The following is a 17,006-nucleotide window of genomic DNA, read 5'->3' as shown; positions in this document are numbered from 1 at the left end:
CCAGCTGAAAATCTTCTTGGGTCTATCAACAAAGTTACTGAACTGTTGGCTGCGAAGCTACATGACTTTGTAATGAATACATTTTATGTAGATAATAGCCTCTGCCTTTGTCACCACTGAAGGTGCACATGCCACTGTTGACATTTTCACTAGTGGCTGTTAACTTAGTATGTGTTGGGTTTTAGCTAATAGTATCTATTTAGGGGGATGATCCAGCTAAGTAACCAGTTCAGTCCCCCTTCTGGTTTTGATAAAACTGTGCTTTCTTTATAGCTCATCCTAGGGTTATTGTAGGTGGAACAAAATTATTTTGGCTTTCTATTTTACTTTTTAATTTGTGAATGCTGATGTTGCTTTTATGGCTGCCATATGCTTGTTACATATGTCAGTTCTAAAAGCCCCACTGATGGATGAAAGCTGGGAAAGGAGTTTTATCATTTGTCTCCCTTCTAGCACTCTTCTTGCACTTGAAGGTAAGTCCAATATAATAAATAACCATAGCCTCTTTTTTTTTCTAACATGCCATTTCCAACATCTGTAAGGTAATATTTCTCCCCAGTATGCTGAGAAGCAGGAAGGAAGCATCTAACATCTGCAGGATTTGAGGTTATTTTTGACAGCTGTGTGCTATTGAGTGTATCTGGGTTTGTTGGTTGATTGTTTTTTTTTTTGTGGAAGATAAAACAACCCAGGTGAATTGCTCAAAGTTCATTAATGACTGTCAATCAGACACGTTGAACATGTGTACTCATATATAAATAAAGGTACACAAGAAAAGATAAAACCATGTGTCTATAGATAGAGTGGCAGTGAGAAGGTGTAGTTTACTGACCTGAGAAAGCTGCTATTGTAATGTACTATTAGATTTCTGTTATGATAGCACGAGGTAGATGGAGTTGGGAGGTATTTGGTAATGAGAAACAGCAGTTCATCTTCGACACCTATTGATCAAAAACCTGGAAGGTTTTGTCTAGCAACATATAGAATCCATTTCAGCAGTTGGCCTGGAGCACACTCTTATCACAGCAGACTAGAGCAAGGCACAAACTTTCAAGGCTAACTGTAGGAAATGTTCACATATGGCCAACAGGAGATACAGGCAGATGATCGAGATTTTTAGTAAGTGCATTAGGCCAATTTTTATTTGAAAGAGAAGAGCACGCACTTACAGCTAAATTGTACATGGTCAAAGTTTTTTATCCATTGACACACAAGGCCTGTCTGCCTAATATTTTGCAGGTAGAGACGAGTGACTATCTCTGCCAGAGCTCCAAGCTGGCCAAGCACAAGACAAGGGCAGGAAGCCACAATGAGTGTGGTGATAAACCCCAGTGAAGAAACACTGCTAAAAAATGTGGACTCTGTGTAGTGTTATCATAACTCTTCAATCAGAGCAGGCAAATTACACAAACACATAGGCAGAAAGAGCACATCTACTTATCAAAATGATACAAAAATCCTAGTGTGATCTCAGGGTACTTTCCGATATATGTTCTTTGACTAACAACTCGAGATCCATAATGGCAGTATTAGCCAGAGCAAGGATCCATCACTCAGTATTCTGCTTCTGACCAGTAGCAGTAGAATATGTGCAGGGGAAGTGTATGGAAATGGGGCATACAGAATTATAGAATCATTTATGTTGGAAAGACCTTTAAGATCAACAAGTCCAGCTGTAAACCTGCCATTGCCATGGGGCATAATGTTTTCCACAGTACACCCATCCAGCATCAGGGTGAGGTAAATGTCAGATTTTCCAATGGGAATTGTGGCAAGGAAGATGATGTAATGGTGATCTTGTAATTCTTCACCAAGAACTACAATGTTTGTCCATGATTTATGTTGAGTTCATTAAGTTTGCCAAAGGAAATCACCTTTAAAATGCCTGCCAGTAACCCCTGAATTAGTGCAAATCATAGGAAATAGGATAAATATGAAATGTTAATGTGCTTGAAGAAAATGAAAATAATGTGGGTGCTGTAGGAGGCCTTACATAATAAGAAAATTAGCTACAATGACTATCTGCAAAGACCAACAAGAAACTAAAGCCATGGCTTGGATTATTCACCTATACTGATAAGCAGTGGGGAATAACAGGCAATATTATGTGATAGTTGTGACTTAGATGAAGGTAGAGAGAAGCAGGCGGGTAGACGTGGTATAGCTAGCACAGTAGGTATTAGAAATTGCGGGTGATGCAAGCCAACACTGAATGAGTACCGTCTCAGATCAAGAAGGAAGCATACAGTAGATTGTGAGTCAGAAGTACTCCTCCAGCTGCAGTGCAGCTCACACTTGTTTAAGGTCAAATATCAAAGCTAGTTCCTGAAAATCTATCCATCTTTGTTTTCATGAAGTATTCTTTAGGTGTTATTGTAATTTTCTATTTTTTTTGAAACACCTATAGCTAACCTTTCATTCCTAACCATTTTCATGATTATTAAAAAAGTTGTTCTTTTCTTCACTGCTGTCTGGATACACTTATGGCAGAGCAAGTTTTCTTCATATCTCCTAAACTCTCGGTGCAGTAATTTCCACTGACTGCGGGAGTATCTGCTGGTGATAGCTAAGCTGATTGACTTCAAAGTCTCTTACTGTTGTTGCCGCACTTGGCCAAGAGTCTCCTCATGACTGTAGCAGATGTTTCTAAGCTTTTTTTTTTTTTTAAAGTTGCTTTTTTTTTTTTTTTTTTAAATAGACCAATAGGAACCTTATGGAGCAGTTTTTCACTACAGTCCTGAAGTGAATGCCAGCACAGCTAGGATTTTGAAACCTTCTATCAGATCCACAGCACTCATAGCAGGGAAGTAGATGAAAGCATAGGTTTGCCACTCTGCCAGCACCTGATGGTGGATAATCAGCAGATTCCTGTTCAGTCTCAGTTTCTTTATCTCAATGGGTTATTTTTTACAGTTCGTTGGAAAATTTCACAGTAAGATTATTCTCTGAAGAAATTTTGGATGCATGTTCTGAACAGTTCACACTTAGTATCAAGTCAGAACAGATTTGGTGAACCCACATATATTGCCAACTTCCCTCTCATCTAATGAGAACTTATAAATGACTCCTTAGCATCATAAAATATACCATAAGCATTTTAGGGTGTGTGTACATTGGGAGAATCTTGTTCTAGGAAAATCTGTGTTGAGAGCAGTAGTGATTGGAGAGAATTTGGGGGAGAGGGGGGAAATAGTTTAAATTTCAAATTTCAGATGGATCATAGCTGCTTCAATTAATAACATTAATAAAAATAGACCAGGAATTCTGTTCTTTACCACTTCCATAGTTAAGTAATGTTATCACTGTTATAACTGAATTGTGTCTACTTTAGACATTTTTCCAGTAACTCTAGAGAGAGATAGAGCACTCTTAAACACTCTGAGAAGTGAGGGAAACGATCCTCTGGCAATGCAGCACTGAAGTCATGTACCTGTAATGTATCCTAGACAGAAAGATACAGAGCAAGCAGGAACTGAAATCAGTAACTTACCATGGCTCACCAAAGGTGATACTAAGCCAGAAATCCTTTCAGAGACAGCCAGCCAGGTGGGAAAGAGAGCAGAAATGCAAGAGAGAGAAGTTGCCTGCCAGTGGCCATAAGGATGCTGGAGAAGCCAGTGTGGCATGCTGCACCTTGGAGAAGGTTTGTAAATGAGAAACTGAGGAAAAAGGGAAAAAAAAGGAAAGAAAAGCTGGCACTTCAATTCTTAGGGTGAGTATAAGCTTCCAGATCAGTTTTTGCGGATTGAAAACACTGGGGAAGTTTCCTTGTTAGCTGCAGTTAACAGCCGTTTTGAGAGTCATCAGCATTTGTTTGGTTCATTTATTTAGAAAGGAACAAATGGATTATCTTTTTTTTTTTTTATTCTTTTCCTCTTCCACCTCCCAAAGAGGAAAGCTGACACATTCATTAGGAAAGCTGATGCATTCATTAAGCTTTACCAGGTGGCTGTACAGTCTAGTCAGTATGTCAGTATATAAATACTCGCATAGTCAGTATGTCAGTATATAAATACTCACATAGTATGTTCAGTTCCTATTAGTCCTTTCTTATCCTTACAAAATTTTTGTTTGGATTGCCCAATCCTATAGTATTTAAGCTTGATTCCTTTAAGCCAAATACTTAATGATTAAAGGGAGCGCATAACAAGCAGAAATAATTATAATTTTTAAACTACATATATGTATAAACCAGAAAAATCCCTACTTGAGTACTGTGGCCCCATATAGACTTAGGAAGGTCGTTTAGCCTTCCACTTGGCTGTATTATAATATATCTTTCATACTTCATAAGGAGATACACTACTAAATTACTCATAAAGGTTTGAAAACATCTGATGGAAGATGCTGCAAAAGTACAGCATGTATAAAAATTATAAAAGATCTTGTAACTTCTGTCAGTGCATTCACAACCGTAAATGGCTGGCTGAGCTTTTGAAGGACCAAATCGTTCAAAGGATGAAACAATATCCTTGTTTGAAAGTTGTCGTCTTTGAAAAGCTTCCCCAAACATTCAGCCAAAGCAGAAGGATTTCCTTTAGGAAGCCGGATGCACCTTTTTCTGTGACTGTAAGTGGTCTTTGGATTATATATCTTTGGGAATTCCAAACTGTTAAGTAAAACAATAGCAGCTTACTCAGTAGCATTTCATACTTGCAGATAGGATTGAATACTTAGTAAGTGTCTTACCTTGAGACTAATGGATTAATTTGACTTTCATAATAAGAAGAATAATGCCAGTAGAATGATGCTGCGAGCATGAATTTGAACTGAACAATTTGATTCATCATTATCTGACACACTGAAAATATTTTGTTACACCAAACAGACACACAGAGTGCTTCTTGAGTTATGAAATTTTACACCTTGATTACCTGGGTTTATTAAATAAACCATAAAAAATGTTTCCTTCAGTGTCTTCAGTATTTTAGCATTGTTGGTTGTTTTTCCAAGAGCTGTCTGTCCCCAGCTGGGGAAAACTTTTTGCTTAACCTGTAATCAGTACACACAAAATTGTGTGATTTTATCGGCACATTCAAGCTCATTCAGATGTTGGCCTGGCTCACATAAGCTATAGACACAGCTGTTACACCAGTGGGATGAAGTAGGGAAACAGCTCAGAACAAACCTCTGCAGTCTCTGGATCCCTGACATTTCCTGTTTGACCCTGAACACATGCAACAGCTTCCTTGTCAATGATCATAAACCAAAAGGAGCAAACAAATCTCTTGGCTCCACTTTTGAGGCAGGTGTCCCCTCTCTTGATATTTCCTGTGGTCAGAGAGACACTGCCAGCTGTCTGTTCAGTTCATGTGAACAGTTTATCTGTTGGCTGGGTGTACACATGGAGAACAGTCTTCATAGGACCCATTCTGGTGTCAGATGCAATGAAGGAAAGGAAATTTATGCCGGGGTGTTGTGCTATGAATGGTTATTCCTGTTAAGTCTTGAGAACAAAAATTCACATTAATGCTATAACTGAAAGACACCTTAGATTTCAGGTATGTTTACTCTTGTGATGTGAAATAAATATTACAGTTTTTTCTGTGATGTTGGGATTGTTATAATGACTGCACACATACTGTCTGAGGTACAGATCATTCATCTAATTCATGATTGCTGTAAAAACATTGATTACTTGACACTTCAGAAGTCATGCTTTATTGCCAGATTATCATCATTTTTATTCCTTATTAGCTAAAGAAATGGCCCTGCTTTCAACATTTCAGTGGAACTGCCATTACTTTTAACAAGACTGCTAAGGACTGCAGTTTGACCTTTGCTTTGTTTCCTCACTTTTTGGTCTGTCTTTCCACTTTTTATCTAGCATCCCACTTGAAGTGTTGTCCTCTGTTTTTTTCCACAGCTCAGTTATCTTCCAGCTTCCTCATAGTTCTCTAAGCTTTCCTGCACAACTTTGTCATTTCCCTTGTGTCAGGGCTTCAGTCATGATCTGTGTTAATCCTCCTGCATCCTGAATCCAAATGGCTTGAAGATGTATAAGCTGAGAAAAGTCTAAGCAGGTAAATTAGAAGACTACAGGTCCTCTTTCTGTACCGTGTTTAGCCTGACCTCTTTCTATGCAATCGCTTTTTAGACATGTCTCTATCAGCTTCATGTAAGCAAGTGAAGATATGTGTCCCGTGTTTCTGTCAGCTATATCTTTTTGCTCACTACTTTCTCTAGCCTGCCAAGAGTACTTCCCTTTGTTCCCCCCAGCTTGACATATCACCCCCCATGCAAGGCAGTTTGGTGTTTCTTTCATTTCAGTAACCCCAGGTTATAGCCACTGCTTGCAGCTTCACCCCTGGTTTCTCACAGGTATGCCTTCTTTTAGTTTGGACACTATTCATATAAATCTAAATCATCCTCATTCCTGCTTTTGATTCTCCCTGGCAGCTCTGCTTAATGGTCACTTAGCTGCCCCCCCCCCCGATTTACCAAGGACAATCCCACCAAACTCGCACAAACTCACACTGCCAGCAGGATGCCAAACAAGGCACCCTTCTTCGAAGCATCCCGCTTTGCCTTTTCTGCACAGTTATGAGCTGTTCCTCCCTTTATAGAATGCCTGTGGGCCTAGGCACCTTCTGCCCACAGTGCCATACTCTGCCTGTCCAGCTCCACCACTAGCACCTGTGACTGCTGCCAGTTCATTCAAGCTTTATCCTGTGCTTTCCTGTTTGCTTGGAAAACACTGCTGAGTCTTATCTGTTAAGTATTCTCTCCCCTCATATCCTTCTTAAACCCTACATTCATCATAAGGTACACAAAAGCCTTCCAAGTGAAAAAATGTAGCCAAGTGATTTCTAAAAATAGCAGATGTTTGTTTATTTATCTTTTGTTTAGAATTAGAGAAAACAAAAAAAAGGAAGACCAGGCTTGCAACCAGACTTATAACCACATTTGTGCCTATGGAGTGTTATTACTGTTTTCTTCCATTATTTTTCCCAATTCCTGCAAATAATCATAGTTTCTTATTTGTATCTTTGGTAGACCAGAAGCACTTCTGAATTTTATCATTGTAAAAATCCTAGGTAAATGGGGTTCTGAAATTGATGGCCCTAACCTGGTAAATTTAATAATTATTTTGAAAGAGTAATGATTATTTTGAAAGAGTAACACCACTTCACATCATTGTTTCCAAACCCTGTTGGTTATGTATTACAGATGACTCTCTCCTAGTAAGTTTGCTTACTTATTCCTTTTAGGGTTTCTGTGCTGGGAAAATGGGTTGCAAAAGAGACTGTGGGTATCATGACCTCATCACTCGTATTCAAAAGAAGAACAGCAAGATTACCATAATGCATTATTTTGTAAAATTATAACCCTGAGAAGTAATAAGATTCAATTACATTTTTTTGGCAAAGTTCTTTTTAAGAAAGTGTCTGTCTCATGACTCTAGTTTGGTCTTTGTCTTCATCATTGGTTAACAGTCCTCATGAGGATTTTTCATCTCCTCAAACCTTGCAAGAGATAAATCCCTCTTTTCCTGTGGTCCACTTCAGCTTTTGCATATGTGCACTTTCTAAAGTATTAACTGTTAACAGTTGTGCCTAAGAAACCTGAATTCCTTATGTAGCCGCAGTGCTTTATGATGCTGGAGAACAAATGTGGACCGCACAAGGAGCTTTCTTCCCCTTTGCTCTCCACAAGACCTGAAATGTCACACCAAAAAAAAATATTCATTTGAGCAGAGCGGTGGATCCTGTGAGATGGACTTTTCTAAACTGCAGAGCAGTTAGTTACCTCTCTGCAGTCTGCTGTTAATGGTAGCAAAACCAAAGAGGAGAGGATGCTGAAACGGGTTAGCTGATCCTCTGTACACACACTTCAAAACTCAGGAGATTCCTAAACCAGGTCACATTCACTCCTACAAACTCCAAAGAAGAATGGGATAGTTTATAAGTCAGTAGAGAGTTGAATTTTTACCTAGTGTGTCAGTGTGATCTCTGTAAAGGAAAGATAGAGGATATATAGAGGATATATTACTGTGTATTACAGGTTGTTTTATTCTGCAAAATAATTTCAAAGGGTGATTTAAGAGGACCCTTTTAGTCTGCTTCTCATTTACTTTGTTTTCTTTTCAATGCTTTTTCTAACTCTTGCCATCTTTAATTTGAGAACTTATATGCCCAGAAGGCTCTTATTTTCTCTGGGGCTTAAATCTATAGTGTTAATAGTACATACTATTCAAGGAAGTCATAGTTAATACCATGTAGGATATTAGTGGCAGAATAGGATTCAGGTCTCTCTGTGTTTTGGCTTGGAAGAGATAAAAAGAAAAATAAATAGTGGAGCATTTTTTTATCCATAATGTTGGGTGATAATCCCATAGAGTTTAATGGTGTGGCATTTCTGCGTATTTTTTTTTCCTTATAACACTTTTTAAAGGGTTCCGTTGCTATAAGCTCTCAAAGGAATTTACAGTTGTCCTTTTAAGTAAGTGCTTATGCTGCTCAGTGATTTGGACTGTCCATCGTGACTCATTTTATAGCCTGCTCTGCTTGCCTATCTGTCTTGTGTTTACACATACAAGGATCTGAGGTTGCCAGCAAGACTATTTCTCTATTTCTGTGAGCAACAAGCAGAAACGATGCATTGGACACGGGCTTCATAGAGCTTTAAATGTTTTTAGAAAGGGAAGTGTTAACCTTGAATAGATGACGTTAACACCACCAAGAAAGAGAAAAAAAAAAACCCAGCAAGTCAGAAAAGCTGTATTGACTAAATCTTCTAACAATGCTTGTGATTTTCCTATATCCTGCCCTGTGTTTTTGTATGGATTTTTCATAGCACAAACAGACATTACCCACACTGTGATTCAGCGTCTGTGCCTAGCCATGCTCTTGCACGATTTTAACCTGATTTCACGGGAGTAACAGGGAATGAAACACCGTAGCTCGTGGTTGTCAGCAGTGAAAAATAGCCAGGAATCAGACAAACAGCTTCATTGCTGAGATTATTTCCGGGATGAAAACTCTTCCAACAGCTGTTTGCTTTGGCCACTAGTCAGATCCTTTTTTTTTTTTTTTAAAATAAGAAAAAAAAAGAGGCTTGTTTTTTGTTTGGTGGTTTTTTGTTGTTTTTTGTTGTTTTTTTCAGATGTGGGCTGGTTATTTATGTAGCCAGGAAGAGGTCTCTGCTTCCAGTGTTGTGGTCTCAGAGCTGTTTTGACAGTTGGAGTATGGGGAGGGTTCATCTCTCCCTCCTTTTCTCCCGTCCTTCATTCACTTAACACACAGACCTGGAATGCTGTAGGAAGAAGAGACAGCGAATTTATGAGTTCTTTAATCCCAGACAGGCAACTCTGTGGCAGTTACCTTCAAGAAAAGTTCACGCCCCAAAGGAGCGTTTAGTCTTACAGAGCCACTGACTCACTGAGCAGCGTGTGTGAGTGGCTGCGAGGGAGAAGGGGAGAGATGAAGGAAAAGTTTTGCTTCCTTGTGAAACTCGTATTATTATTCTTGTTTTAAGATGTTTTTGAAAAGATGACTGCTACTTTTGTTTAAAGTATTTGTTCTGGAATTACTGAAGCTGGAGTCTACCAGACTGAGGTCAGGAGCATTTTCTTTGGCAGAAAGAAGGTACTTTTATAGAAGCCATGCCTGTACTTGGGGTTGCCTCCAAGCTAAGGCAGCCAGCCGTAGGGTCAAAGCCTGTTCACACTGCCCTCCCGATACCCAACCTTGGCCCCACCGGCTCGCAGCAGTACTCACCAAAGTCTTTGGAGCTTACTGGGGCAGAGAGCTCAATGCTTTCTTGCCAGCTTACATTAAAGTCAACCTGCGATTTTGGAGAAAGGAGAGCTCTTCAAGGAAAAACCCAGGAGATTGAAGATAGCAAGGTTAGTTCTAAACTTTAACTGTGGATCTCAATTCTCAGAAAATGTTGATTTGCTCATTCAAAGCCTGATAGAAACCTATTGCATGCAGAACTCGGGGGTAACTGGGTAAATAGACTTTTGCTATCATCACTGAAGTCACATAGCAGCCTTGGAAATTTGTTTTATTCAGTGTTGCTGTTGGAATAAATATTCTGGTTTTAAATGTTAGTGTTAACTGCTTCATAAATGCATTTTGATATGGATCAGTAGAATCTTAAGTTGAGAAAAATCATTCCAGTACCCAGTAAGCAGAGTAATGACATGACAGGACTTAAAGTAAAAAAAAACAAACAAAACCACTCTTGGCTGCTTCATGTTATATTATGAAGTTTAAAAAGAGCTCTCACACCCACACCTATTCCCACAGGGAGGCTCTTTTAAAATAAAAACAAGTAATTGATTTTCTTTTCACTTTTCAAATGATCTGGCTTCTCCTGCTGCAGAACTGCTGAACCAGAGAAACAGCTTCTCAGTGCAAAGTACCTGTGTTTTTCTCTTCTGAAAAATAGCTTCTTCGTAGTCCCACTCTACTTCTGATTCAATGTAATTGAAAAAATAAAGGTTTGTCTGAAATAGGATTCTTAGGGCTTTTTCTTTTGTAAAGGGAGCGCGTAGGTCTTCTTAAGTCTTATTTAACAATTTAACAACTTCTGCTTGCTTTTCTACAAGTCTGTCTGCTGTAGTTAAAAAACATTTTTCATGCTTTGAACATGAGTATTGACTTCTTTCTTGTCAGTAGTATATATTCCTGTAGATCTTTGAGTCAGTACACTACGGCTGCCTCTGTGGTTTAACAGCTTCAGCAAGCAGTGTTATGTAAGGTTACTTTCCACTGCTTTTCTAGTACTTCTGGTTTGTGGAACTGATTACCACACTGGGATTAAATATACATTTGTAGTTGCTTCTTATTTAGTTTGAGGACACTTGAGTGTCATCAGAGTTGTTAAAGTGGCAAGATACACATAATATATGTACTTGGTTTTCCTTTGTTTTTAGTTACTGGGTTAATTGAGTATTAGTGAAGAAAGTTGGTTTTGCGGTTAAAGCATAGGGTTGGGATTCTGAACATTTGGTTTCCTTTTTAATCCCTGCCACATATTTCCCCAGGAGATTTTGGTCATGTCACTTAAATTTTCCCTTGGAGTTTTCTGTATCAGCTCTTCCGGCCTTCCAAAGATGATGCATTGGTGGTCTCCGACATGCTACATAGAAATACGAAGAGGGAACAGTGTATTCATCTCTTGATTACCAGAAGTGATGAACAGCTCTTTTCTATGACATGAGTGTGACATGAAGATAATAGTATCACTTTTCAACACAATGTGATTTTGCTTGATTGCTTATTTTTAATAGAAAATATTCTTTATGCTTCCTCTGTAATGTTGTTCTTTAATGGATATAGCACTAAAAGTAAATTAGATTTGCAAGTACAGTTTTCAAAAAAGCAAATACAATTGCATTGCCTACAGAGGGATGTTTCTTGATTCTTTGAAAAAGTGTGGAGAAAGATACAAAGCATCTTGTCTTCAGTGTTTAAACTACTTGGGAACTATTAATGAATAGCATGAAATGGGAGTCACATCCTTCCAAGGCATCTGGTCCTGAGCTCTGATGAAGTGCTTGTGAGTAAAGTAGCAGGTTAGATGGACTCAAATTGTTCTCCTAATTTGCCATTACATGTTTCATGGGTTTGACAATAACTGTAATCTTAGAGACTGCTTTTTAAAGGAAAAAAACATAAACCAAACCAACCTCCAAAAACCAGCCTACCAGACATTGTATCTTTCTCTCTTTCTATTCTCAGTGGAAGCAGCTGAACACTTTTAAAAGATGACCCTTAAAGAGCAAGGCCTGTTTGTGCATATGGTGGTCTGAACACCTCCCCTGGCCACCTCTATTTACAGAGATTATTAATTTCTGCAGTCTTTCTATATTCCCCCTTACAAGTACAACATTCCCCATAAAGCTTAGTGGCAGCTCCTGACCAGTTTTCTTCCAGACATGTTTTGTGAAGGATGCTCTTTTATTCACTTTTTAAGCAAGTTTCGTGAAATCTTTTTGCCAAAGTAGTTTGGGCTATAAGGTGGGTGGTTATGATGAAGAAATAATTTTTAGGCTTTTCTCACTAGTAAGAAAATACTTCAGCCTAAAAGTATTGAATGCTTCATTAGTGATGGAGATCCACGCCACCCCAGTTCCCCAGTGCCTGGTAGTCTCAGCAGTATGTCCAGGTAATCTAAGCAGTCGTCCAAAGCACAAATTTGAGAGAGTTCTAAGAGTTAATGTCTTTTCAGGTTTGCTGAGCAGATGTGAGTTCTGCATTACAAACGGTGGTGTTCCAAAGCTTGACCATTTCTGAGTGCTGTTTCCAATAGACCTTTGGTTGATTTCTTTGGTTACCAAACATATTAATCATACATGTGATATCCCTACATGGTTCTATCTATGGCATACAGTACTGGACTATAGGGAATGTTTCATTATAACAGTGATCAGATAAAAGGTCTTTCAATCAGAATGTAGTGAATACCTAGTCTGAATTTCCAATTGAGAGGAAAATCTGCCTACATAGCATACTGCTTGTATGCTTTTATTATATCACTACATATAAGGCAGCACAGATTTTTGAAGAAAAAAATATGGATATCTATCTGCAAAAGACAGTGGAACATGCAAACTAATCATCTGGTTAACTTTTGCCCTTGGCTGCTGGATTGCAGCCTTTAGCATTACTTTCTTTGGTATTTTACATATGCTGCACCGTGGGTCAGCAGCTTTCTCGTCCTGTCTGGAAAGCACTTAGGTTGACATGTGTAGTCACTGTGACGTATCCTGTTGCTATCTATAAGTGCTAAGGATTCCAAGATAAATTTGGGTTATACATGTCAATACAGCAGGTCATTGCCACCAGCTGTTTCCTCTATGGCCTTCAGTCTCACCAAAGCTGATTGTTTGAGACTTTTGACACTTGTGTTGGCTTTCTCACACAACTGTCTTGCCAAGGCTGGTTAGGAATACAGCTGCAAATATCAGTTCTCTTTTCCCTAGGTGTCTCTCCCATCTCACATGATTTTATTGCACTTGTAGTCTTGTTTTTTTTTTTTCTTTTTTGCAGACATGATGCAGTTTGAAGTTTAATACAACTGATACTACTATTTTAATAAAAAACTGGTAGAAAAATCTTGAGGTGATTAAGTTAAACTTTTTTCTTAATTGGATAGAACATAGTTAAGCTGAGGAAAACAAATAATAAGCTGTTAATGATTTTAATTATTCTCTGTGCAGTTTATTCAACTACATTTTTGTTCAAAATTTTAATAATTTGTGCTTTGGTACCTAAATCACACACAGGTCCATCTGCTTTCTTGCTAAACCCACTAATGTTTAAACTGACTGCATGAACACTTATGGTGTGAATAGTCATGCAAAATACTCGAATGCAAGCATTCAGAGCACATTCTTTGTCCCTGAGTATCATATAGACAAAAGTTTATTCCTATATATGTACACAGGAAAGGAATCCAGCTGCTGGATTCATGAGGTGAAATGCTGGCTGTCTTTGAAGCAGATGGAGTTTTGCTGTTCAGTTGGACCACAGAGTGTTCTTATGCAAACCCAAGTCTGAAAACATCAATGTATTTTGTAATATTTTTCTAACTGTGGGTACAGTATTATTTATATTTCTGTCACCACTTTTATACTGCTTGCTAAACTAATGAGACCGAAATTATCAGATCATGCTAGGCTGCTTTGTGATATTGTTCTAGTTCCAGAATGTGGTATTAAACAGTAACAAAATTAAAAAACTAACAAACTGTCAAACAGTATTGTAGAAGTGTAAATGAAGCAATGGCTTAAAACTGAAGAAATGGAAAAATACTTTCTTTGCAAAACCAACTTATTTTTGGCCACTAATTGATAACTCTGTACTGTATTGACCTGTAGTAAAATGCCAATGGCAATAGAGTTTTAGTCTAGGACACCATGATTGATTTCGGCTGCCCTCACACATTTGACGCTGCCGTCACAAGGGCACTGCCATGAATCCTCTCTGGCATAAAGCTGAGTGGTTGCTGGGAGTCAGCACCCCTGCTAGGCGTATGGGTTTTCTGGCCTGACTTCCTGGGGCTGCTTCTTGCAGTGCTCTGCTTTATGCTCCCAGAGGTTTCCTCCCATCATCAAGCTTTCTTCTTTCAAGAACACTGTATGTACCATCATTTTATGCTGCCAAACTGAATTTCCTCTGAGCTGAATCTGGTATATTAATTGTAGTGTTTTGGTTATATGACTCTGATGATAAGATTTTAGCTGTCTTTCCTGAGTTAATTTATTCTTTTACTGTCATATTATCTTTTTTTTTTCTTGTTTTCACTTTCTCTTTGGCCATGCTATCTCTCTGTTGCTGTCTGCTTTATCTGCTTCTTCCTTCCTGTTGGCAGACATCTTTACAGGCTTATGCATATGACTTATTTTTCTCTGTATCTACTAATCTAGTCTCCCTGTCATGCCTGCAACATTTTTCATATCACTGTTCATTATTAGAAAGCGCTAGTCAGGCTCAACAACTGATATAGTACACATATGTAAACCTAAAACCTTTCTAGATTGAGATTCTTGTAGCATGGAGATACTGGTCCACCTGAAGAAGGAGACACAACTGGCTTCTTCTCCAGAGCACAGATATCTGAGTAGTCAGGCTGGGGAAGTGGTCTGTGAATCAGCAGGACAGAGAATAGATGTGCTCTAACTGGCAAGCATAGCCAACAGAGTGGGGTGTGCAACTTAGTTGTACCAAGTGAAGATCATTAAAGTGATCTACAGTGAATATCAGTGTCACAAAACAAAACGAAATACTTTTATGTGATTAGGCAAAAGCACATACTGATGCTATTAAAGTGACTTTTGAGGTCCATTTCATTTAGTATGATACTATTGCATCTCAGTCTGAGCACCGCCAGCGTTATTCAGCCGACTGTGTTGCAGTAGGACATTGGAATGAGCATGGAAAGATCCCATTTTTTCCTCATCAACTGTAAGCAGTTTGTTGGTGATGTGGTAACTCCTGCCCATCACCAGACACCAGACTTGGAGGACAGCTAGGCATCTCTGTCCAGACAGATCTCAAGACAAATATTTTTGCTTTCCATACATGGGTGGAGCCCTTGCTCACGCCAACGGGAGTACTGTGCACACTGGAAAAACAGATGTGTGCCATGAATGACTTCCATATCTCTCTTTCCTCATCTAACCCTTCCACACCATCTACTTAGATTCTGCTTGACCCTTTCCCACCATTCTCCAAATCTTTCCCAGGCAGAGCATCTGTTGCAATCCCACATCTCTTTGACCTTTCAATTTCTTGGATACCTTTATGTCCGGTCTCTCAGAGCCAAGCTTCACCAAGTTTCTTGACATACTGAATCTAGGGACCATAAATAAATGAGTTTATTTCCCTGTTTTGTCATACCCTTCCTTTTCTCAGTGCTAGTGCATTGGAGATGTCTGCCTTGTGGGTTGGCAAGAAAGGAGGCTGTTCATTGTGCTGAGTGTTTCATTTACAGCGCAACAGCCAAGGCAACAAAAAGGGCAGCAGAAGCAGCCAGAGACAGCCTCTCTTCTCCCCATAGTGACCGCTAGTGATGGGAAGCCAGCATTGTTTCAAAAGCACTGAACTTGCTGCCAGAAATTTCAGTCGGCACTGCTGACACCTGGGACTATGTGTGTTTAAAATTCACACAGCCCCAGCGAAGCCAGGACAGTTGGCAGAAGTTCAGATTGTCAGCAATTTCAGCTTCTTGCCTTGTGCTCTGAATTATTTCTTTATCAAACAGATAGCTGCATCTTTAATGTGCTTTACGTATCCAGCACCATCTGTCTACACTACATTATAACTGATTTAAAAGCCTCATGTTGTATGAGCTTGGAGTCAACTTCACTGTTGAATGTTTATTTTCTAATCATCTGTAGCAAGCACATTTTCATATAGTTGAGAGAAATGTGCAGTAACACAATATGCAGCTCTCAAAGCTTTTGTGTTTGTAAGCAAAGTGTATTGACTGTAGGTCAAAAGATGTTTTTTGTTTGTAATTTGTAATTAGGATCATGGATAGGAAGGTGCTTCCTGACCTAATCTTAAGGCCTCTGCTGACCTTTCCACTGCTTTTATTTTCTCTCACGAAATAAGAACATAGAACTCAATGTATTCCACGTTAATTTGTGCATTGCAATCTAGTATTAGGCATCAGCAGAAAACAGTTACTGTTACTCCTTTGTATTGCATCTGTGCCTAGGGAAGCTGCTTGGGGATTTCTTGGCCAACAACTTTTCATTAAAAAAGCTTTTCCTTGAAAATCGGAATGTGTCTTGAGTGTTGATGCACTGTGGATGCACCCACTGAACTGCAGAACCTGAAGCAACCCAGCAACATTTTTTGGTACAGCACTCTTGCAGCTTCTCAGGGTATTCTGTTCTCCATGATTGTAAATGGAGATAAGCGGTCTCTTTCTCTGGATAAAAATAATGGGCTTATATTCTACCCCAGGAGGTTTTAGTTAGGCTTTAGTAAAACCTCCTCTCAGAAATAGTTGTTAAACAGAGGAATGCTTTGAATGCAAGGTAAGGTATCTTCTTCACTGGAGTATATAAAAAAAAAAACAGATGAATTTATACCTGTCATTCATAGCATTACTAGCACTGATCCTTCCTTATGCAAAGAACTCAATGGTCATACCGATGGTCTCCTCATTCTCTTTTCTCATTCCTTGATTAAGCTGACTGCAGGTCTGTGGTAATGAAACTATGCTAGTCTGGAACATGAGCTGAGAGGCCCATGGCTCACAGTGCCATAGAGATGGAAGAACTCCCTTTGGAGGCAGCTTTGCTACCTTAGAAAAAATACCATTGTCTGGTATGAGTGTTTCCACAGGCATTTCACTGAAGTATTGCACTTCTACTTAAGTTTTCTGAAAGACAGGTAGGGTATCTAAGCCAGCTAGTTGCTTGCTTGGAAACACTAATTCTCCTGTCATATAGAATATATAGTGTTGGAGTGCCCTCATACTTCAAGACCTGTGAGGTCTGGCAGTGGAGTGACTCAGGGACTCCGTACTTTGCTCTACAA

General features: G+C 39.0%; 1 protein-coding gene across 10 annotated transcripts in view; it reads left to right on the top strand.

Moving 5' to 3' along the window:
- The window catches only part of NAV3 (neuron navigator 3), a 543,191-nt gene that overhangs the window by 272,582 nt on the left and 253,603 nt on the right, over positions 1–17,006 (top strand). For 5 of the 10 annotated variants that reach the window (XM_061454719.1, XM_061454717.1, XM_061454720.1 and 2 more), the window contains exon 1: positions 9,179–9,847. The exons of 3 other annotated variants lie outside the window; for them this stretch is intronic. In XM_061454719.1, the coding sequence (XP_061310703.1) occupies positions 9,605–9,847 (243 nt within the window). In that variant the 5' untranslated portion in view covers positions 9,179–9,604. Of the gene's footprint in view, positions 1–9,178; positions 9,848–17,006 lie in introns of those variants that run through there. 2 more of the 10 variants (XM_061454725.1, XM_061454724.1) reach the window with 1 other exon arrangement.

Source organism: Pezoporus flaviventris, unplaced genomic scaffold (assembly GCF_033815535.1).
Source record: "Pezoporus flaviventris isolate CSIRO_AGI_PZ_B2104156 unplaced genomic scaffold, CSIRO_AGI_Pfla_v1 ptg000016l, whole genome shotgun sequence".
NCBI classification, from domain to species: domain Eukaryota; kingdom Metazoa; phylum Chordata; class Aves; order Psittaciformes; family Psittacidae; genus Pezoporus; species Pezoporus flaviventris.
This window is presented reverse-complemented; position numbering and strand designations above follow the sequence as displayed.